The sequence below is a fragment of the Ceratina calcarata genome, unplaced genomic scaffold (genome assembly GCF_001652005.2).
Source record: "Ceratina calcarata isolate Rehan_Ccalc_2016 unplaced genomic scaffold, ASM165200v1 scaffold97.2, whole genome shotgun sequence".
Classification (NCBI taxonomy): Eukaryota; Metazoa; Arthropoda; class Insecta; order Hymenoptera; family Apidae; genus Ceratina; species Ceratina calcarata.
Genome location: NW_017181113.1, coordinates 523,910 through 547,923, shown reverse-complemented (window position 1 = coordinate 547,923; position 24,014 = coordinate 523,910). Strand labels below are relative to the sequence as shown.

Here is a 24,014-nt window from a genome sequence, read left to right as displayed (position 1 = left end):
CTGTATAGCCAATACATCCTTAAATCGTGCTATGAAACTTTCTCACAACATGAAATCCAGCAAAAACATAGTCAGGTACCCTCCTTTAACTAAGACAGCCAGTACATGTATGTGTATAAAAAAACTTTTTGATCATACTGACACACAAAACTACTGATTTGAAGGGGTAAATTCCGATAGCAGTGCAATAAGGCAAAATGTCAATGTTACCCTTTAAGGGTTTTTGGTCAGAAGTATGTGTTTATGTCATTCGAATTTACGTCTTTATTTCTCAGAGAATGAAGACAAAATTCATTTTAATGCCTAGCTTATGGTACAGTCTATGAAGCTTTTTCATAACATAAAGAACAGAAGAGGTACTTAGGTAACCTCCTTCAGCTGAGACGTAATTATTATGCATGTATAAAAAGTACGTAATTATCATATAGATACGTGTATAAAAATTACGTAATTATTATACATACGTAAATAAAAAGATAGTAGCCGTTGAACAATTATTCAGCTTTATCGCAACAAATCTTATCTGAACGCAGCATTTCATTTGCTCATTATTCTTAATAAATCCTAGTATTTAGTCTCTTTGAACTAGCAAGTGATTTTAAAAGTGAGAGATACTGGAATTACGCAATTTGACGACAACCAACGAGGTCGGTTCTCATCCCTCCTATCCGACTAATTAGACCCTTAGCTAAGAACGTTTGCGTAACCATCGCCGTCGATCGAACCATTAACAATAGCGATCGTCCCGCTTAATCGAAACGATGATCAATCAATGGGCAATATGTATTAACGGTTCGATAGAACCGGTCGCCGTTAGCGGCGGTCACGACACCGCGTTACCGTGGCCGTAGCCGTTACCGGGTATCTCTCCAATTTCGTGGAAAGAATCGATCATCGTTGGGAGAGCAGCGGCGTCAATCTCGCCGAACGATTGGGCCCGAGCTAATTCGATGACGATCGGAGGGAAGCTTCGAAACGCGAATCGAACGACAAACAAGAGAGAACGGCGAACGGTGTTGGCGTCGACGGAGAAAAAAAGATGAAAAATCGCGACCGGGTAGAGGAGGAACGAGAGAGAAGGGGAGAGGGAGAGAGAGAGAGAGAGAGAGAGAGAGAGAGAGAAAGCACGACTACACCTACGCTGAAGCATACAAACGGGAGCGAAGAGAGGGTGGACTCGGTATTGCAGGCTCATCCGCCGGTTACGTTCGATTGGCTGGCAGGGCGGTAGGCCAGCAATTACCTAAATGGTCGGGTAAACAATATCCGCGCGCCGAGTTAAGAGCGGCGGTGGTAGCAGCAACAGCACCCCGGCACTACCGGCATTGGCAACGCCGGCTCTTCTATCCGAGCGACCGGTCGACCGTGCATATACCATCGGTTCGCATTCTCTCTCGTCTCCTAGAATCTCTCGCGAGGGGAACCGAGCGACGAACTAAGGGATGGGAGCGATAGAGAAAGGAACAGACAATCTCCGCTCGTGGCATGCGTAGAAGGGTGATAAAGTCGGAGATACCCACCGTAACCAGCTCGATTATACTCCCGACACGATTACCGTACACAACTGATCCCGGCGCTCCGCCTCCAACGCGCTAAGATCATCGACAAACCCGGCGCTGTTTCACGATCGCGAATACCGGAAGCGACTATCCTCCACACATCCTTCGGGAAACGTTGAACGATGGAAACGAGGGAAAAGCGAAAGGTTCCCCCTTGGCGAGGGTGGTGGTGGTAGTGGCGGCGGCGGTGGCGGCGGTAGTGGTGGCGACGTTGCCGGTGGTGGTGGTGGTTAAATCAAAGACAAACCACTTTAACCGGTCGGATCGCGGAACCAGGCAAAGAGTAGGGTGGGCCGGATAGAAGAGAAGACAAGACACGGGCAAGGGGCAGAAGGAGGAGGGAAAGGTAGACTCTCCGTGTGTACATAGCCGAGTATCTGGCGAAAGCTCGCTCGTGGGGCCGCGGAACGTCTGCACGCGCCGCTCCGCGTTCGTGTCCGTGTCCATTCAGATTCGATTCGCGGGTCTGGGTGCGCTACCGTTGATCGTGTAGCGGTGCGTTCACTCGCGCGCGCGAACGATCGCCTCGGGTCTCCGGTCTCGGACTCGGACAGACCACCACGAACAAGGGGTAGCACGTGTGTGCGCGCAACCCCCGAACGAAGCGCGGGCGTGTTGCACGCCCCCGACGACGACCGACGCCGAGCGTCGCCGGCAACCCCAGCGGGGGTGGAACCACGCCCATTTTAGGCGGAACAACACCCCACCCAGGGTGTTTCGTTGGTTTCCGCCGCGGCTACGACTCTTACGACGGTTCCTTGCTACTCGCTACTAATAATACGACGATATACCTACCACCTATTCAGCCACCATGGCTCTGCGTGGATGTCCCGAGAGTCGGTTTCACGGGACGCGCGCGGCTTCTGTCTACCAAAGACAGCGCTAATCGCAGCACCGACCACGCTGATCGCTCGCCGATACCCCTTTGCGGTCGTCTCCCGCTATCATCTCGATTGTTTCTCGTTCTAGTGATCAGTGCTTTGTACTTCTCGTTAAATAAAATCAGCACGGTGAACAGAGCGTATCGTGCGGGAGAATCACAAAGTGCAACACGAAGTGTGGATTCGTGGATTAAACGTTAGTGATGATCCAAGAAGATGTGACGTACCTTTCGGTGTGAGTGATGCCTCGTAGCGGGATAATCTACCCGAGGTACGGTTTTTGAGTATCGTCAGAGTGATCGCCAATCGACGGGGAGAGAGACGGCGTCGCAGTCCCGCGGCATGAACGAACCGAGGTAAACGAGGATATGTGGAGGATGCAGGAAGGCAGGACCGCGTCGCCCGTAGGTCCGCTCGTCCTATCGCGGGAGGAACCGGATATGCGTACCGGACTCTCGCTACCGGGTCAAGAAAGGAGGCACGTGTTGCTCCACGTACGCACTGCCCAGGAGCCCTTCGCGCGCTACGACAGCCTCCGTCATCAACACTCGCCGTCGACCTCGCCGATTCTCCGATCCGTCGAGAGAGACCAGTTCCATGAGATGGACACGTCGTCGGTGAAAGAGAAACGGATGGACACGGACGGAGTCGAGGAGGAAGAGGAGCAAAACGAGGAGGAAGAGGACGAAGGGGACAGAAATACCTCAGGGGGAATCAGGAGGAATATTCTTGAAGACGAAGAAGACGACGAGGAACACGAGGAGGAGGAAGAGGAAGCGCGTCCTGGAAGCAGAAACGGAAATTATCAGGAAGACGAGGACGTCGAGGTGGACGTGTGTCGCGACGAAGTTGACGAAAGCAACCCTAGTAGCCCCGTGGACTTAACGGCACCTTCGTCGAGGGGCACAGGCGATCAGTTCTTGAACCCTTTCGGTAATCGCGGCGTGCACTCTTTCTCTTGTGTGCAGAACCAAACCGCCGGTCACGGCACGTCTGTGTACATTTCCGCGCACGTCGCCGCCGCAGCCGCGGCCGCCGCTGCCGCATCAAATGCTATCACTGTATGTACTTCTGGAAACACGGCTAGGAGTACCGGAACGTCGGGTGGCATCACGACAACGGCTAGCACCGTGCAAGCGAATAAACGGTGTTTAGCGTTCTCCGTGGAGAACATACTGGATCCGAACAAGTTCACCGGCGGCAGGGTCGTCCACGGTCGCGTTCACGACAGACGACACCGCCGGGCAGATAGCGTGCACGAAGGTGATTATGCACTACAGGATATCAATTTACAATTATACGGATTTTAGGGGAATTTAGTACAATGATTTTCAATCCGTTCTTCATTGCGTTAGTTTTCCATAAAAAGAAAATACCCGACAATAGCGTCATTTTTTTAATGCTCAATATGGTTGGATTTTGACATGATTTCGAAAAATAAGGAAAAAACTAGGAAAAATTAACAATTAAAAACGGGCTGAGATTCATCGTTTCAAGCTATGTATCCTAATTTCTCAGAGTATTATAATAAACTTCGTTTTGATGTTTAACTTAAGATTCATTGCTGGCCGCTTTGGTTCTTATTTCATTCAGAACAGTTTCCCTTTGCTACAAAATTACTTAAAATCCAACGCATAGAAACTACAATTTTTACTTCACTTTGTAACATTCTATTTTAAACGTCAACTTTATGATAACCACAGCGCCCTAGAATGAACCTTAAACCAAACATTAAAACTTTGTTTCGCTTCTCTGAGAAATAAAGATGTAGAGTCGAATGTAAACACATATTTTGAGTGAATTTAGTAGGTAATATTAGTATACTGTCTCATCAGAATCCTACCCCCTTAATCCAATGATGTGATACGTAAATACGTACACATCTGGCTGATAAATCAGATTTAAATTCCATCGTTGGGAAGACAATAATACCTAAATTTCATATAAAATCGTGTCGTCTAGTAATTCAGCAATGGGATAAAAGAGAAATCGAGTGGAATCGTAGAATACAATGCAAACCCCATCGACTTTGGTGTTCTTCTACCTCGGAATCCTAACATTCTGGTTCATAAATTTCGCAGAGAACATCGCCGTGACGGTTTAATTCGAGCGAATCAGTCGCGTTCGAGTGACTCGCAAAGTCCCCTTAATCCCGAGGGCTTTTTCTCCGCGAACTCGCATGTTTATTGCTTCCTCCTTACTCGCGCGGCTCCTCTTCCTTCCTCGTAACCGCTCGCGAAAACGCGTTCCCTCTTTTTTTCACCGTGGAACATATGGATCTCGTCTCCCGCGAGAGGTCCCATGATCTTGAACGTGATTTTTTCGTCTCCGAAGCCCGGTGCATCCTCGTCCCGTACCCCCGAGGCATCGCGCTGTCCCGCTTCTTCCTCGTTCTAACTTTAGACGCTGAAAGGACGGCCTGTTCCCCGCGCCGACGTGCAATTTCGCCCCGTTCCAGAGTTATTTGCGTGTACTCGAGGATATCCCGACAAAAGCGACGACGTAGACGGGTTGATATAGACCGCCAGCACGGGGACCGTTAATATCGTTCTCATTCAAGCAACTCGGCTCGCTTAATTGCTGTACATACTGACACGGTTGGCCGTTCGCCGCAAATGGCTTCGTCGACTCGAGACCGAGGACCGTTTTATTAACGGAAGAAAAGTTAACGGGTTTATTTGTCCTTCGCATCTGTCGCAGAGAGCTTATCTCTCTCCGATGAACGAATTCTGAGTCTGCGCGCGATCCCAATTTCACAGTTGACTTTCGAATTTAATGGAGTCTGCCGGACAGATAAGGGGAATCTGGCCGGCTGATAACGGAAACGCGGAAGGAACCGTTAAAGGGGGATGTAGAAAGTAGAAGTATAGAAACAGAGGGAAAGGAGTCTATCGCGGACGGCGGGGAGGTTGGACGGGAGGGTAGGCGGAAGGTGGCTGTAGACCCGTGGAGGGGGTTCGCGAGGGCGGCCTGTCGGAGCGTGACAAATTGCTCCGCTAATCTGCGTTAACCAGTCCTTGAACCCCATCATTATCGTCCCTTTATCCCGGTACGGGACGCTGGCTGCGAACGGAATCAACCGGCGCTGTCGAACGATGTCGTCTTCGATCTTCGAGGCACGGTGAAGAAAAACTGAAAAAACGATCGCGAAACGAGGGCACGCAGGAAGGGCGGAGAAGTTTCTTGGAGAAAATCGATCGGAGTCGCGATGAAATCGGGATTACACGATTGTTGGACTCATCCATCTTCGAGGGTGGTCAGGGGTTCCCATTAAAAGTGCATCAGAGCCAGCCGGCCAAGCTGATCGACGAAATCCCTTTCGACTGCCGACACCGTATACACGCTTACACGCGGGGAACGTTCGCCGTCAGCCACGGCAAATCCGTCGACTGAATAATATCCTCGGTTGTTATGATAATCGCGCGGCGATGCCGCGCGTATCGCGTCGCATCGCGTCAAGCCGCCCAGAAAATTGGCTCTTCTGCATCATAATGACTTCTCTCTCCTCCTCCTACACCGCCGCCTTCCTCGCTCGTTCCACGCTTCGCCTCCCCGTTCCCCCTTTTCAAACGTCGTCGTCAGTCGTAGATCGCCCTATCCCCTTAGTTCACCGATACGAAATCTCCTGGATTTTCCGCTAGATTTCTGGAAAAATTCTAATTACCGCGCTCTGTCGTTAAACGCTCCTCCCTCGTGTCCTCGTTATCGGCAAGCCCATCCGAGAGCAATTCCACGATTCTCCAACATTTCTCCAAACCGACTCTGATCGTATCCTTAATACGATAATTGCTGGCCTCTTTTTACATCCTTCTTCGCAATCTCGATCTAAAGTGGAAACTTTAAAATTAAAATTTAATTTGAAGCTAAATACACAGGGGAAGATTTTCGAGAAGATCTATTTGAGTTTGTTCATCGAATACAATGGACTCGTTTGACGCAGTATAGATAATTAGGCGACTGCTGACGAGGACAATTAGTTTCCACGGGAGCTCAAATCATCGCCGTTAAAAGCAATTTGGACCCTTGGTTCATCGTCGATCAACGCCACCGCGATATTTCCTCCCTGCGGATTCCAGACACGTGACCATATGTTCTTAGCCGTCGGACTTATCCTATCGGATCCGCGCGCCAACAGTCGATTATTTGACTCTTGCCGTCTATAATAATTGCCTGTCTGTTGGTGAAACAAACCTCTCGAATCTAATTTCGATGCCAATCGATTATTACCAACTGAAATTCGTAGAGTATTGAACGTTTCTAAAATATAATAAGCTCGAAATGCTTTTTGCATGCTCCGTCGTCGAGGGAGCTCGGTTAATTCCCAGATACCGACGTTCGCTGTTAAACGCTGTCATTGTAGTTAATGAGAAAAGCCGAAATAAGTATCCCTGACAATGCTCCGTACCCCCGGGTCCCTCGTGCACCCTTACGGTGCACCCTAGGGAGACCGAATGCAATCCCCGATCACGCGAATCGCTCTCGGCAAAGAAGATCGAAACGAGACAAACGGTTTCGCGCGGCTATAAAAACTCGATAAACGCCATAAGAGGCAGCTCGTTACGAATGCGTGTCGGCTTAATTGTCCGATAAACTTCACGACATCGACAGACTTTATAATCGGTTATCCGAAGCTATAAGCGATGTAGATTCCCTGTAGACCTCGTTCGAATCGGAGGGAAATTCACGGTGTCGCCCGGGTAAGTAAGGAGTAATGGGAAACGAACCGCGCGGCGAGATCGGTCAGCAGCTGTGCTGGATGAAACCGTGGGACAATATAAATTACGCAATTCAATTAGACGTAATCAATCGGCGCGATCGACACGCACACGCGTAGATAGATAGAGAGAGGGATGAGACGGGGTGTTGTCTGCGGCTAAAAGATACGTGGCAGCGGAAATGGGCAAAGAAAGAGGAAGGAAAGAAAGGAAGAGGAGAAAGGGGAGGTGGTCGACGGTCTGTACGACGGGGCAAGAACGATCGCGCGTTAACGAGATACAAATCCCATTACGGCGTAAACCTTCTCGATCCGTCGCCCCCTACGGACTTCCAACCCCCGGGCCACGGTGCTAGGCTATGGGCCACGAGCCACGCCAATTCGGATAAAGTCCCTCTCTACCTCGCCGTCTCTCTCTCTCTTTCTCTCGTTCTATCCTCTCTTTTTCCTTCGCTTTCCGCTATACTGTACCACTCTGTCGCGTCTTCCTCTGCACCTACACCCTCCTCGCCGTCGGTCCGTCTCTTTTAGTCCCGCCGCAGCTTCTCTCTCCGTCTCTGGTTTTATCCGGAAACCTATCCCCGCCCTCCTCCTTTCCCAGGGGCACCCCAGCCTCCACGGACCGGAGCCAGGGAATATCTGTCCCCGGGACATCTGCGTGCTGATTGAATCTCCAATCTCCTCTCTCATTGAGCGAACGATTGGCCGCTCTTTCTCTATCCCTCGTTCGGGTCGACCGGTTGGCCGTTACCTCTCGCTTCCCCTCACGCCGAGTTTCACGCGTTTCAATCGTTTCGCAGAGATCGGTCGGTCGGTCTGTCGGTCGGTCGCGCGCTGCCTGGCCCGTCCCCGGAATATCTTCCGGGATACCTTTTCGCGATTAAACCGTGTCTCGAGCAAACAGGGATTAAATTAAATGTGGTTCGATACGCGGGACCAGTTTTTGCGGTCGCGGCCGACGACACGCTCGTTAAACTGATTGCCGTCGAGCGTTTTCGAACCTCCTGGCTGCGGTCCCGCGTTCACGGTGATAACCCGGGACGCTCTCCCGAGGGGCAACCGGAGTTAACCGTATTCTTTCGTTACACCGTATATTTTCTGTTTCGAGACGAAAACGGATTTTCCAGCGACGACAGGGAGAATCTGAACGCTATCGTGGCGAGGGCGTGAAACAATGATCGGGGTCATGTTTCGCGCTACCGTTTCGTCATGAGTAAACCGACACCCCCGTCGCAATTTTATCTCCCGCGGTATAATCAATTTTCGTCACACAACACCATATCGCTTTCATTGCCACTGGTAATCTCCCTTCGCGAGACTTTCTCTGATCGCATTATTATTATTATTATCATTATTATTTGTTTCAGATGGAGACTCGCGGGGCGAGTTCGCTTGCGGTAGCGGCCAGGAGGACGAGGAGGGCACACCGGACACCGGGATGGAAGACATGGACGAGGACCCTGACGAAGAGGACGAGGACGAGGACGTCGAGATGAGGGTCACCGACCAAGAATCACCAAACGCTAACAGGGAAAACAACGCTTCCGCGTCGGGCAACGTCTCTTCGTCCAACTGCAAGAAGAGGCAATCGTCCTCCTCCTCGTCGTCGTCGAGCAGCGTGCAAGCCAGCCAAGGCTGCCAAGGCCAGAACCAAAGCAGTCAGAACGGAACCAGTGGTAGCGGCGGCGGCACGGGGGGCAAGCCGCGGAGAGCGAGGACCGCGTTCACGTACGAACAGCTGGTCGCCCTGGAGAACAAGTTCAAGACCACCAGATACCTCTCCGTCTGCGAACGCCTGAATCTAGCCCTGTCCCTGTCTCTCACCGAAACCCAGGTGAAGATCTGGTTCCAAAACCGGCGAACCAAGTGGAAGAAACAGAACCCAGGACTGGACGTTAACAGCCCGACGGTGCCGACCACGCCGCCACATCCTCCACCTTACGCTCCGGCTTTCCTCTTCGCCACCCATCCGCACCAGCACCCGTTGCCGCACTCGCACACGCATCCGCATCCGCACGCCCACGTCCATCATCCACCGCCCGTACCTCCCGTGCCGCCGCCGCCTGGCTATTATCACCCGGCCGCGTCACCTTATCCTCCGACAGGACCGACGTTCTTCGGTCATCACCTGCCCGGCACCCCGGTAACTGCAGCCGGCCCACCGCCCACGTCCACTCCATCCTCCACGGGTCTGTCGCTGCCCACGCATCCGCATCCGCACACGCATCCGCACGCGTAGCGATCTCGACAGCCGCGGACGTCTTCGTCGCGTTTCGCCTTCCTGAACCAGCGATGGCCGACACGTATCCTTCAAGTCGCGGAGAGGAATGTGACGGTAACTATTTAAAATCGCGATCGTCTACCTATATCCGCTAGTCAAGGGAGACAGCTGTGATTGACGGGAACGTCGTTCGATGCGTTCGAAATTATCAACGTTGAGCTCTCTCTATTTAATTACGATGTAAATCTTACGCCACCCGGAGATAACTAAGAGAGTCGTTCTTGATGGATACGCAACTGTTTTAACCCGGTGTGAAAACAGACTCAACGCGCGACAACAACCGAATCTTAATTCACCATATCTTCATCTTTATTTCACCTGAAACGATTATACCAGTGTGTACATAGTTGCGTGGAATATCTGGAGGACGAACAAACTGGGATTGAAGCTCGTTCGAACTAGAGGGGAACGTGTTGTATGTAAAATAGGGTTCACGAATCGCTTTCATTGCTACATATTATAATATGTATATCGAGGAAGCGTCTTTTACAGATTTTGATCTCGCAGCTTGATCATTTGTAGATAAGTACGTCTTACGTTGTTCTAATTGTAAGTGTCGGATCCGTCGAAGTCTGTACTAGACGACGCTGCTTCTCGTATTTGTAAATACCGAAGGGAATCTGTCTTTCACCTCCAGATATCTGTATAGGAAGCCTGGGATCGACGGAGGAGCTCGTGCAAGCGATCAAAAGCATCGCGACTGTATATGTATGTGTAATTTTGGTTGGTTGATCGTCGCGTCGCACGTGGGACGCTTCGATAGGGTAATCGGTTTACGCGCGGGGGTGATGCGCGGAAAACGAGCGTATCTCTTGGAGGATATTGTCGAGCCGTTTAAAATTGGGCGCGCCGCTCTGGCAATTCGGCGTGGCAGAGAGGCCGAGGGAGGCAGGGAATCCGTCGGTCGAGCGGAAAGATAAATACGCAGTGATACGCGGCCGAAGAATAACAGGCAGCTCGATTGCAAGCACCGCGCGTAAACCACCCCTTCGGGTTCGGATATAATTAAAAAATTAAACGAACGCCAAGCGTTCGCTTATTTTGCGTTTCGACGCAATACCCGTGGCTGATGTTTGAACGAGAGACGATAACTCGCTGCGGATTGCCACGAGAGAAACGAAGCGAGACGCGAATGCGGAGAATGGGATCGAACGAGAACATTTAAAAGTTAAGGGGCTCGAAGCGTCGTGGATTCTTATCTTCGAGCGAATGTCCCTCGTTTCTCTTTTGTTTTCCTTCTGTTCGCCGCAATTGTAACCTGCGCCGCTTATCGAGGACGGAGGTGGGGAACGTGTCTAAATACGAAGTGGAACTCTATCGGGCGCCAAAGGGGCGAAACGGAATGCAAAAAGCGCTCGTAAGGCTGTAAGTTGTGCGTGAGGATGAATCGTGAACGTGGACCGATGCGGGGGTGTGTCTGTCACGCGCCGAGCTCGCGAGTGGATGAACGCGAAAGGATTTAGCGAGCAAATTTTTTGTGCCGAAACTGCAATTTGTGAAAAAAACTGAACCACGTTGGGACGCAGTGGAACGTTCCTGTGTAAAATAAAATACCGTACGTTACACTCGTAAGCCTTTGCCAGTAAATACACGCAGATTATCCCATGCAACGTACATATGCGCCCGCCGTCGAAATCTCCACCATCGATCACCCAGCCCGGCTGAAAATCGACCATATTTTCCACATTACAGTCAGATCCTTCCGACTTCCTCCATAGCTCCACCACGAGCATCGCTTCCTAAGCTTATTCACCAAATTCGTTTAACATCTACTGAAAGTAAACAAACGCAATTCAGCCTTTAACAGAATTTAATTTGATGGATTCAAATTAATCTATGTTCCCTTTTTCTCGTCAGACCCACGATCTTGCTTCCACGTTCATTAGAGCATGTCTATACAGGGTGTTGCCGTATGAAAAAACTATATTTCTTGTTTTCGACCAGATTTTATATGAGGAATCATCCCCTTGCCGGTTGTATCACGATTTCGCAAACACCGTGTATTTTCGTGGAAGCGGTGTGGCAATGAGAAAGGAGAACGCTAAGCGAGCCGAGCCATTAGCCGGCGGAGGAATACGCCACGGTTGAATATTCGAAGCTCATCCGAGCTTCCATGCACGGTTCGCGATACACAGTGGTGACTTGTCGTCGGTCACGTTCACGAGCCAAAGGCGGCCACGTTCAATTGACGGAAAATTGCTCGCGCCTTGCTTCTGATGCCGAAATTAGAAAGCACCGGCCGAAACAGAGCCTCGACCCGTGTTTCCGTTATGCACAAAGGCTTGCTCGGGACAATGTCGAACGTTTGATGCATAGGACAATCTTACGCTATTTACACTTCACCTTCAGCTTGAACACAGTACCTAAGGATTAATTAATTATTCTTCTATTTCACGAGAGATGTTAAAAGTATTTTATTCGAGTGAAAAAAAAAGAGAGCAGAATTCGAAATTAAGTTAGCGAGTTTTGCGCGAAGCCGTTGACAAATAGCCGTTTGGCGACGAGCCATATTCGTTAAGAGATATAACGCCATTCGTCATCCGTGCATTAACGAGAAGAATATTTCCAACGATCGACGGGCCAATGAAATTTGTCATTTGACATACGCACGAGTATTTCACGCGTCTGTGTCAGCGCGTAAATCACCGCCGAAGAACACTGCACGTCGCCCGCAGTAGTCATTACGGTCCCGGTAATACGAATCAATCCGGTGGGCTATGAAACGGTGGATTGATGAAAAATCGGGGGTCACGAGAATTAGCCTTATCGAAATCGGTGTCCGTTCACCCATAGACAATGAAAACGGCCGTATCCTTCGTCGTTCCTCCGTCCGTCGGACCCTTCGGTACGACGGCGACGTTATCAAGCCGGCGGCATGGCAGCCGTAAGAAAGTCAGATCGACGCGAACGGTAATGCGAAAGGAGAGACGAGAAGAAAGTGGCTCGACGGGCGGCACAGGGAAGATGATCCGCGGAGAGGGCGGAGGAGGGGGAGGGGAATTGCCAAAGCCCGATAGAGGTGGCTGTCGCTCGGCCGCCGGACGATTCTCTCGAATTAATTCTTAGGGGTGGATTTGGAAAGGGCCGCCGTCGCCGCCGCCGTCTGTAAGGGGTGTGAGTGGAGCGAGTGGACCGTGAAATAACCAACCCCCGCGCGACACTCGCGCACCCCACGGTCCCGAAACCCCCGACACAGTGGCGTAACCTCGTCAGCGGCACGCCTCCCCTCTTTCACCCCCGGCCCCTCTTCTCCTCCGAGTGCCACGCAGATTCTTTCTCGAGAACGCTTAACCTCACCGACCGAGAACACGGATATAGACCGGGGGCGCTAATTAATGATCTGTCTCGAGACTCTTAGTGACCCCCCCCCCTGATTCGCCGCATATTTCCAAGCAGTCTGGGCTCATTAGGGCCGCGAATTAACAATTGATCGACGACCGTGCTGAGATCGTGGCTATTGGCACAAGAGAAAAATTCAAGTCGCGCTTTATTACGTAAGAATTTACGCTCCATGCGGCGAATTATTTGCTGCAAACGCAACTGCAAATAGAAAATTGTCTTATCTTCAGAACGCTACGCCACGAACTCAACGTGACGATCGTCTTGCGAATACTCGCATTTACCCGCGAAAGTAGCACGTGACGTTTATACGCTGCGAGTAATTCGCTGCATGAATATGCACATTCAGATTTCAGTGTGGAGGTAAGAACTGAGGCCGATTCGACGAAATTGTAAACAAACCGTATCATGTCAGGTTGCAACAAAAGCATTTAAATTCTTGGCCCTTTCTCGTTTAAATTCTCCCAGTCGGGTCGTTATCAGCCGCGAGAAATTACCGTGAAAAGAGCGAACAGGTGAAACGTACGAGCATGAAACCTGGCCGCGAGGCTGCAGCTACCAATTATCCACGGTCAACCGGCTATTCGCTTTACGTCGCCGGCTTCCGGTAGCTTTCGCTCGTACAACACAGCTCGAATCCTCGGGACTCGTGTACGGATTAGCAATTTGAGGTCGTGGCACGCATCGGGAAGCCCCGTGTTCCACTTGACCGTGTAATAGCTCGATAGCTGTCTTCGGGAAACGCGACGAGGGTCACCGACGAATCTCCTATTTATAAACGTGGCTCGCGAACGAAATGTTTGCCAAGAAAAAAGTGCTCGGTGCACCACAGCTGCGTGGCGTGTCCTTCGTTCTTTCGCAGAATCGTTAATTAGCGGCAGCTTAATGAGATCTCTGTACGTGTCGTGCGATTAATTTCAGACTTCTCATCAAGGTACAGATACTTGAATAGCCTCGAATAACTCATTCTATTATACTTTTTCGTAAGAAATTGTATTTAATATAAATAAGGTAACGTGGGTATTTCAACAAAATTGTTTCCTTTGAACTTGCATTTAAAATTGCAAGAGAGACCAGAATGAAACGGTGTTTTCGCAATATCTCTTTCTGCATCGGTGAGGGATGGCAACGAAAGGTAAAGCTGGTTCTTACTGATTCTCTCTAGCACGCGCGCGCGTAGTTAAATCGGATAGGATCCCCGTAGACTATAGACGAACAAAAGCCTCCGCGAATCGATCGATTGGCTGCGAGCCGTTATCTTTCGTCGGCCGCGCTTCGCTCTTTCCTTGTTCAGCTCGTTTCCCGCCGCGACGTTCAACCTCGCAGCATCCCGCTTGTCCCGTCCCTCGCATCGCGCTTACGCGTAACGAAAACGAGATCATCGAGGATTATCACGCTACCAGCCGCTCTCTCCTTACGGTCGACGCTGATTCGCGAGGCTTACACTCCGTTTCACATACTTAATGCGAATTAGCGGGAGTCGATTCGATTGCATCGATCCCTCAAAGCTCTGTTGAGGGATGGCAAGAATAAGGCTTCCTATAAATGTACCTGTGAGAAAACTACCTGACAAGCGCATCTTTTAATGGTCCGACGAATACCGCCCCGATCTACTTAACTCAAGCGCCAGCCTGATACGTAATACCGTGCCGAGATTTTAGTGCCGGCACTAAATCTGGCACACACATAACCGTAAGTTCGCCGCAAATTAGCCATTCTCGCTCAATTACCGTCTACACGATCTAATCCCCCGGCGACAACGTCGATCGATTTCCGGTCGAACGAAAATGACGAACCTGGATCGAGAATTACGATCGAGTGAAATAGTTTGTTTCTTTGCCGATGGGAAAACTATCGAGCAGCGAATTAGCAGAACCGATGGCGGGAGCACTTTCACCTTGGCGGAGCGCGTCGGTTAACGTAAACGGTTGAACCTACACACGCATCACGGTTGGTATCTGGCTGCGGAGACACGCATACACACAGAGGCGAACGCAGGCACGCAGAGAGGCAGGAGAACGGAATTCGGTTCGACCTCAACAGTGCAAACAGAAGCATTGATTTCACCGCTTTCAAACACCCCCTAGCAAAGCGTCAGTCGCTCGGGGTGCTCTACCCGTGCAGGTTCCGCGTACGCCTGTGTGTGTGAAAGGGACCTGCGCGTTCGGATGCACGTCTCGCTGTGTGCGTGTGCGACGTCGATCAGAGAGCGAACGCGAGACGATCGCCCGCTCCTTGTCGCCCGACGCGATGCGGTACGCTTCTAATAATAATGCTAATTGAAATCAGCACCGCCCGCGAAAATCGACGGCTGCCTGCAGCCCTTCAGGTTTCCACGCTCGAATTACGAAACGCCTCTCCTAAATCCCGATTCCTCGCTATTCTCTTTTCGATCTCCGCAGCCTGGCGATAGTGCGATTAGAATTGATCGCTCCGGGAGGCGCGGATCACGGGAAATTAACGAGATACCAATTGTTGTTACCCGCCGTTAGTAATAGGAACAAAAAATCGATTTTTACGATCCACTCATCTGCAATCTCATCCCCCGGTCTCACCAGCCACCGTTTCGATTGGTTCCGGGAAAAAAAAGATAAAAAGAAAAACCACGCGTCGGACAAATCGGTTGAACGAGCATGCATCCAGGATGTCGACGAGTTCCGGAACGGGGAACAATGAGGGACGAGCGGCGAGGTGACGTGGCGGGGGCACCGAGCGATTCGCGGTCTCTCGACGAGCACACCTTTTCCGCGAAGAAGAGAGCAGTCAGGGTGGCAATAACCTGAGCCGGGGGGGGGGGCGAGGAGGTACGGGGTGGCGTGGGTTGTTCTGGCTCGAATAGTTGAGCGGCGGGGTTGCGAGAGGGATTGCGAGGGTGGTCGCGGAGGAGCGCGGCCGCGAGGGGCACCGAGGGAGGGGGGCGCCGGGGGTGGAAGGGGCGGCGAAGCGAACGTTTAATAAAAGATGCGCAGAGATAGCGCCATTACCCCGGCTTGCATTATTTACCGGTGCGAGGCAACTCTCTGGCCGCGTTCTGCCGCAGTCGCGGCGTTAGGTAGGCGTGTCGCGTCCAAGCGTGTATACGTGTACGCGATCCGTTCACCGGTCGAGCGTGTGCGCGTGCGAGCGCGCCACGGCGACGGCGACGATGCACGCGTACAAACCCACGTACCCGTCTGTACACCCGGCAACCTGCCGTACACTTACACCCACACTCAGCCACCGCTTCGCCTACACCTACTCGTCACTCGGAAGAATAGGAAGGATCGCCGCGACGATTTGTACCCGAGATCGCGGAAACTACTAATTTATACACTGGATGCTTAACGTCGTTTAAATGAATTGCGCATTTGCGACGAGGTTCTCAAAAAATTTTTGATGATGTCCGGAACCGTTACCGAAAGTTTCCGCGTGCGGTTGATTGTTATTTTGGGAACTATTAGAGAGTTTAATGGGAATCCGGGATTGCAAAGGGAGGACAGGTCTGAAATTGGGAATTCGGGACGATTTAACGAGCAGATGATTACTCCGCCGCCGTCATTAACGATACACGTGTAATAGGTACATAATTGAACGCCTTCGCGCGAGCGTGATTATAATTATCGGCCAAGTATGTAATGCGAACTTTATTACGGGATGATCGCTTAATCACGACGAAAGAATTTCCTTTCGCTTCTCCTCTGACGTTCGACGATCAGTTAAACGAGTAGACAAGTTCCTCAGAAGCTGCAGTGACCGAAGAAAGCTCGGGCCGAAGCGCGGCGGTCCTCCGACTCTCGTCGAGGAACCGTCCTAACGAGGGACATTACTTCAGGGGTTGGAAAACACCGTTAATTACCTCCTGGTGGCCCATTCGTTATCCGTCGGACCACTCCCCGGCCCGCTGCCTCCTTTTCCTGCTCCCGGCGGTGTGCGGTTCGCCCAAATTACCTTCTCACTTCCTGGGCGAAGATCGCTGCGATTACGCCGCTTCGTTCTCCTCCGTCTCACTCCTTCTCCGCCGTTCTCTCCATACTTTGTTTGTTGTTCCCCAAATACGGCTACAGACTACAGCTTTCGCAGGAAGTAGAGAAAGGGAGGCGGTAACGTGGAAAGGGTGGAGCGCAACGCGAAGGGCAGGAGAAGTGGTCGACGAAGTTTCCAACGGAGGGAAGCAAAGTGTAAGCGTACTCGAAAGGGAGGAAAATTCGGGAATCGTGGTGAGGGAGGAGGTAACGACAGAAGGAAAGGGTGAGGGAAAAGATACAGCCCCGTCAAGGGCAACGAGAGCCTAAACCACCCTCGGTGACGAAAGAGAAACGCGAAAGGGACCAACAGCGATGAGGAGGAGGAGGTGGAGGAGAAGGTTCGAGTGGCAAAGCCGAAAGGCGAACTTGACATTTATATCGGGGATTCTCGGCTTTACACCGAGCAGAACCCTTTCGAGGAGGAATGTCAGAGATACCGGAAGGGGTAGGGTGGTACACGGGGGCCGCAATCTCCGCTTCTCCCACTTTCTTACTGTCCCTCGAACTCGGGCGAATTATGTCCGGGATGTTCATAGTCGAGGGAGTTTCAATCGAGCGTGACGTGAAACTTTTCGTATCGTAGCCTCCATTTGTACACTCTTACCTTACCGTTAACTTCAATTACATCGAGCTAACTCCGTATGATAATTTTCCAAACACCTGCTTGATGTCTGATAATCATTTTCAATAAAAATACAAAAGCTTTTCTCATTTTCTCACGATTTAAACTGAGTCGACGAAAGACACTATATTAATAAAGTACTCCCAATTGGTAAACCTGATAATTGTAGCATTCTGATTAGGAAAATCTCTGCACGATATCATTGGAAATGAACATTTCCACGCTTGATATACGACGAGTTTAACGGGGTATTTTTTATTGAAGAATTTCTTCGTACCCTTAGTGACTAAGGATAAATACTATTTTACAGGTAGACGATAACTACCAGCGGTTGAGAACAACCCCCGTTTATCAACGCGTAGACTGTGACATCATCGATGGGTGCTGCCGCTGAGTTTGCTCCGGTGGTAAGTCTGTACCAGACAGGGGTAGTTCACCCCCGCTCGATAACCGGTCGGAAGAGGGTAACGCGGGAAATTTCAAAGTTACCAAACGCGCCGCCGGATTCGTAGGATCCGATTTGACAGAGCAGTGGCGTCATGTGGTTGCCATCCTAGGAACTGCTCGAGCCGGTTCGAGGTTTTCACCCTCTCAGCCCCTGTGAATTTACTGACGAAATTTCGCGGACTGTTAAATTTCCACCGTAGACGCGTCGGGAAACAAATATTCCGCGACGCTTTCACGCGTCGGCGCCGCGTGATTTATCCCGCGGATATCGCGTCGATAAATTATGGTCTGCGCGGAAAAAATTTTACCCCGGCAAGAGATATCGCCGTCCCGATAGCTGAAAAAAAGAGACCCGGCCGTGATTGCGAAAAAAAAGTCTAGCGAAAAATGTTAGGATTTAAAGTAGGGGTAATACGATTTGAAACACGGTTAATGACGAACGCGATCGAGCCCATTCATGCAGCAGCGAGGACGGAACGCGTTAACTTTAATCTTCCGCTTTATTCTAATGCGTCCGTTTGAGACGCGCCCCGTTTCCTTTCTCTACCGTTACCAATCCCCGCTTTTCACCCCCCGTCCGGCCCCGCCTCGCCTACCCCTTATTCTCTGTCGCGCTCGCTTCTTAGTCGCAAATTGGCCCCGGCATTCTTTCCTTTATCATTGAAAAAGTTTCTATTATACCCGAGAATTTTCCCGTTCCGCGCGATACCATCGTGAATAGACGATGTCTCCCCGATAATAAAAGAATGAAACGAGACAATGGGAAAGCGTACGCTACATACATACGTAGAGAGTTGCATAACAAGAGTGAAGAGGAACAGAGAGGAAGCGAGGTATCGCGAAAAAAAAATGGAAATCACGAACGGGAACGCGATAAATGAGTTTGGCGTGCCTCCTAATGAGGTCGTTTAGCGCATCGGTGGCGAGGAAAGCGAAGGCCTCCCGAGGATCGTATTAATGAATCGGCCGGCTGGAATTGGTGCACTGCGTCGCTAAAACTGCGCACACGTACCTACGCTGCACGCGGACCTGTGTATCGCGCGTAAACTCGGCAAAGTGAGCGCATTAAAGGCGCGCCGTTTTCACGTGCAATTAGCCGCCTCATCGACGCCGTTCCGCGACACTCCGCGCTGCGCCGCGTCGGATCGATGTCGCGGCGAAAGGAAAACGCTCGGCCTCCTCTTTTCTCATTCGCGATTCGAGACCGACACCTTCGTCTACGACAGCTGAATAATTTACGCGATAACAAGATCGACGTGCAGAACGATTTCAGGAAAACGGCCAATTTTTAAAGATCGAATTAATTCTTGAATTTTGACTCTTTGACAATTTCATCTGAAATCGAAAGTTGTCTACAATAAAAAAAGGATTGTGGAACATAAACGTTGTCCATATAAGAGAATCCGTAAACTCTGAGACTGGAGGATAGAATTAAGAGCGGGACAAAATGGCTGATCTGAAAATTCATAAGAATCCTGGCAAAGCCCGAGGATATAGGTGCCTATCACGACGTCGAATCGAGAAGACGCGGCGCGACGACGCGACGGCGTGCTTCCTCTTTCCGTCTTCGCCTCATCCCTCCGGTAGCCGAGGTGTCGGTCGCCGAAATAGAATAGAAGAGAGTCCCCCGGAATCCGCGGCAGCCATATCGTCGGTAAACCAACAGATTGGAGCTTGCCGCCTTAATGCCCTTGGCTCGTGGGTGGGTAACGGGCCGGGTGACAGGCCAAACAAATTTATAGGTCTCTTATCCGAAAGATACACGGGATTATCCCCCGGGTCGCTCTCGTCGCTCGCCGCGGTTAGGTTCCGCGCGGGATGATTTCGAGGGGTTGACTCGAGCCAGGGCTCTCGAAAAATCGTAAAAAGTTTATATAACTCGGGCGGAGGAGCCGAGATATTCGCGGGCCGATGCGGTAACAAGGGTGGAGAGGAAAACGAGATAGAAGGCAAGACACGTATCGGGAGACGGAGGTTGGCTGCTGTCGGATCCTCGTATATACCTACGCGTAGAAGAGGGGTGACGAGAGGGAGGAACGAGAGACTGTTCGTACGGTTACCAGAAACTGGAGTCAGCGGAGGTTCGCAGCGAGGGTGGTACCGAAGCGCTTTCGGATGGAACGAGACGGAAGACGCTGAGAGAATGGGAAAAAGAGAACCCGATTTAGGAAGGAGAAGCAAAGATTATCGGGGGTTGCGTGGGAGAGGAAAGACGGGACTGGAAAGGGGCGGGAAAACGATGAAGGGGCCAGGGAGGAAGAGGAGCAGAGCGAGGGAACGAGAGGGCTGGGTAAAAGCGACGCGTAAAGAGAATAAAACCGCGAGAGAAGACTAAGGGGGCAGAGAGGGACAGCGGGCGGGACGGAGGCAAGGGTCGATTCATTCTAATTCGGTTGTGAAGGCTACAGCTTGTCCAACAGCTCTGTAGTATCTGTGGGGTGGCTGCTGGCTGCCACTGTTGCTGCCAATGTGGCCGGTGTACTCCACTGTTTTCTCCACCTCTCGCCGTTGTCCTCTTTCCATCCCTTTTCGTCCCTTCCCCTCTCCTGCTCCCGTTCTCCGTTCCCCGTTTCGGCCTCCGTTCGTCCCGTGGCATCTGCCTCTACCGCCCGTTGACTTCTCGCCCTTCGGGGAGGGAATATTTTTCTGGAAATTTCCGTGTCCGGATGGATAACACCGGAACGATGATACTTGCCGCGGCGGCGGCGGCGGCGGCGGTGCGGCGACACGACCGAAGGATTTTCTCGACTTGACAAATTGGTACCGCGCGCCGTTGTCGCTTCTATTAGCTAGCCGAGCCGCGCGAACGAGGATTTCCATCCTGGAATGCGGCTCTTCGGCGAACCTCTTTTCCCCGTTACGCGTTCAACCACGCTCGGTTCGCGTCGTTCAATAACTCCATTAAAGTGGACACCGTTTTCAGCCGCGTACGCGGTATTTCAGTATTTCGAAAAACCGCAACTGTTTGCATTCGACGCTAATTTATACCTGGAGATTCAACGATGAAGTATTCCATTGAAAGATTACAATTAGAGAGGCCGGGAAACGCGGAGTTTAGAAAGCGTTCCGACCTCTCGCCCTCCGAATTGCCGTCACTGTGTTCCGGGTTGATTTTTTCCCCGTGAAAAACCGGAACATTTTTAGGAGCGGAAACGGAGGCGACGGAGCGTCTCAAAGAGGTATGGGATGGAACGTGTGTGTATATACGAGCCGGCTGTTTACGTCGATACAGGATACAATGTGGCCTCTCGGTGCTCGTTTCCCGGCCGCAGTTCCTCCAATCTATCGAACTTCGATCCACCGCGCCGACTTTTCCATTCTACGCGTTGGAAAAACATTCCCAGGGAAATTTCAGCGACCGAAAGCCCCGGCTCGGTGACAAGTAGCGCCATAAATAGAGCCGGGACGACGGGATACGACGCGTTCCCGTTCCCGGCTCGTTTCATCGCATACGTGTACGACCACGTAGTCATCCTCCCCCCAATATCTTTCTGTTCTTTACGCCGCCAGTCCTGTTTCCGATCCTCTGATCCTGATCCAACGAACCCCCTTGAAATCAGCCGCGCTTCGATGGACGGATATCACCCTGCCCGCGTGCATCTCGTCGCGATGGCCTGCTTCGCGTGCACGAGCACCGCGAACAGACCACGCAGTAGATAAAAATTGCGCCGAGGATCGACGAGTTTGACCGGAAAACATCTCAGGCGTGCACGCGCCGCGCCACGCGTACTGCTACTCTACTCTCCCACTGATTGCTAGTTGTTTTCTGTTCAGTTCTTTTTTTTTTTTCGTCCATTTTATATGCGTGTGCTTTTCGCTCCTCCGCCCTCTTCTCCCTTTGCCACTCGTTTCTTTCTTTTGTTTGTTTGTTTGTTCGTTCGTTTCGGCAATATTTAAAAATTCCTCGCGGGTAATTCGAGTAATCGAGTGTCGATAACGATACAGTGAGAGAGGAGCATTTAACCGAGCGATATCGAGCAATGATATTTTAGATTTTTTATTATTAGTTTTCGGAAAATACTTTATGGTGGTGGCGTACAATGTTTTATTCGTGCATTCGAGAGGCGTTATACGCCCGCGATGCTGCGTGAACTCGCGAGCGTGTGCGTGCGGGTGTGTACATATTTTTTTTCGTTGAAAACGCGCGACCGCTCTGCCGAACGCCCAACGATTTACAAACCGTCAAACGAGTGATCATGTAACCGCCGTGTGTTATTCGGTTCTCTTTCCCTTCTCTCTTCTTTTTTTTTTACTATCCTGCCCCACCCCACCGATCGTGAAATATTGTACAGTGATCTTGCTATTGACGATTGGTTACAAACGTTAAACTGACCGGCCGCGCCGCCAATTAATGCGCCACTATTGAGCGCGATAAAATATTTTACACGGCCGTATTCGATCCTGCATATAGGTGCAAGCGGATAGTACACTGGAAATCGCGTTTCGCGCTACGCTATCGCTGTATGTCACGCATATCAATATTAGCCAGAAATTTCTGTACCGACGATTCTTAATTGCTGTTCCGTGTATACTAATTGCTCGTCGATGATTTAGATAATGCGGAGTCTTGTTTTCGACTGACTTCAGCTTTCGTGATCATTTTAATTTTATTATTTCTTCTTATAAATCTTTGGGAGTGTGTTTACGGAAAACTAAATTTTTCATAATTCCAGTACCCGAAAAATGCTCTCTCGTTGGAACAAACTCTATAATATTGATCGCATACGTATAAGCCATTGAGAAAGTTCAATATTTTTTACGATCCCGGGTATCATAAGGATATTTCCATTCCCTTGACTTATCACAATTACGACTATCTTCTCGTCGAATCAAAATTAAGCACACTAAGACCCGAATTTACAGTCATTTCTCAGTCTCGTCATCAATTGCCTAACTTCATGAAAAATTGTCTAGTTTTCTGGGATTCGTATATTAATGTGATAATCGAATCTTCGCGCTAACACACGTGCGTGTGAATGCCTCTTAGCGCTGTTAGTACGCTCGCACGTGGGAGCACTTTTCTTAACTTCTAGTTTCTAAAAGTGATCTGAACGATTATCTTTAGGTGTAATAAACTGGTTGAAAGGAATATTCTTCGGTGTTTAATCATCAGTCGAAAAACCTGATCAAACTTTAACGAAAATTCGCGATGTATTAATGAGCGATTCCGCGCCCGATTTAGACCTCTCCCCCTCTCTCTTTTTCTCTGTCTCTCTTTGCGCACCATTTACTCGAAAGTCCATTCCGAGTGCAGCGACGCGATGCGTTCCATACAACACGAATGATAGTAGCCCTCGGTGGACACAGGATAGCGGCGTTTACAATTTAATCGATGATAAATGCCGACAGATAGGCTCTCTCGTGCGTTAGTGCGTCCCCCGCAGAGTTGGGACCACTTGCCACTTGGTTGATTCCTATTAGGGCACATCTACGGGGTGTTGGTAAATAAGCGTGACACTTTCAGAGGGCGAATATCAGAAGCCATCCTACAATAACAATATCAGAGTGACAAAAATTTGACAAGGTTCACAATTGGCATTATTAGAAGAGGAATAACACAGTAAATGTCCCAAGGTCTGTTCAATTTCTATTCAGACTTATCATTACACATCAAACGATAGAAAAATGATACCAAAAAGTACAAAAATTCGTTACAAAAATTGTGATCATTTACTGTATTAGTCATTTTCCCTGCTATGAAAAACGAAGCTTCAAATACAACCTGGCATTAATTCGCCGTTATTTTTATTTTCGAGTTCTGATAAAATGATAGAAAAAAAAACCAAAAAATATAAATCGTTACAAAAATTGTGATCGTTTATTGTATTAGTCATTTTCCCTTCTGTGAAAAGCGAAGCTTCAAATACAACCTGGAATTAGTTGGCCGTTATTTTCATTTCCTAGATCTGTTTTCCTAATATATTTTTATTCAGATTCCGTGTAGATAGAGTATGCTCGATTTAGGGCGCGAGTTCATCTCTTTCGCTCGTCGGGTCGACGACATGTGGGCTCACCGAAGCAAGACCAGCGGGTACCGGGTACCGGGAACCGTGGGTGTCGTAGGCGCGACACCATCCATCCATCTATCCCTATTCGTATCCTACGTGTAGGCCGGCGCAAAGCCCGGTACAATATCCCTTCTGGGACTTCTTCCCGTCCTTTTAATG

At 50.3% G+C, this 24,014-nt stretch overlaps 1 protein-coding gene across 1 annotated transcript; it reads left to right on the top strand.

Moving 5' to 3' along the window:
• Nucleotides 1-2,375: 2,375 nt before the first annotated feature.
• LOC108631832 (homeobox protein slou) lies at nt 2,376-10,981 on the top strand. The gene is made up of 2 exons (XM_018035997.2): nt 2,376-3,703; nt 8,522-10,981. Exons 1-2 carry the CDS (start codon nt 2,809-2,811, stop codon nt 9,391-9,393), a joined length of 1,767 nt encoding a protein of 588 aa, XP_017891486.1. The 5' UTR covers nt 2,376-2,808; the 3' UTR covers nt 9,394-10,981.
• Nucleotides 10,982-24,014: the final 13,033 nt, after the last annotated feature.

Excerpts from the sequence above, each read along its gene's own strand:
- LOC108631832 (XM_018035997.2), top strand. The coding sequence starts at position 2,809 with ATGTGGAGGATGCAGGAAGGCAGGACCGCGTCGCCCGTAGGTCCGCTC. Across the intron at positions 3,704-8,521 it reads GGCAGATAGCGTGCACGAAG|ATGGAGACTCGCGGGGCGAG; the intron begins GTGATTATGCAC and ends TATTTGTTTCAG.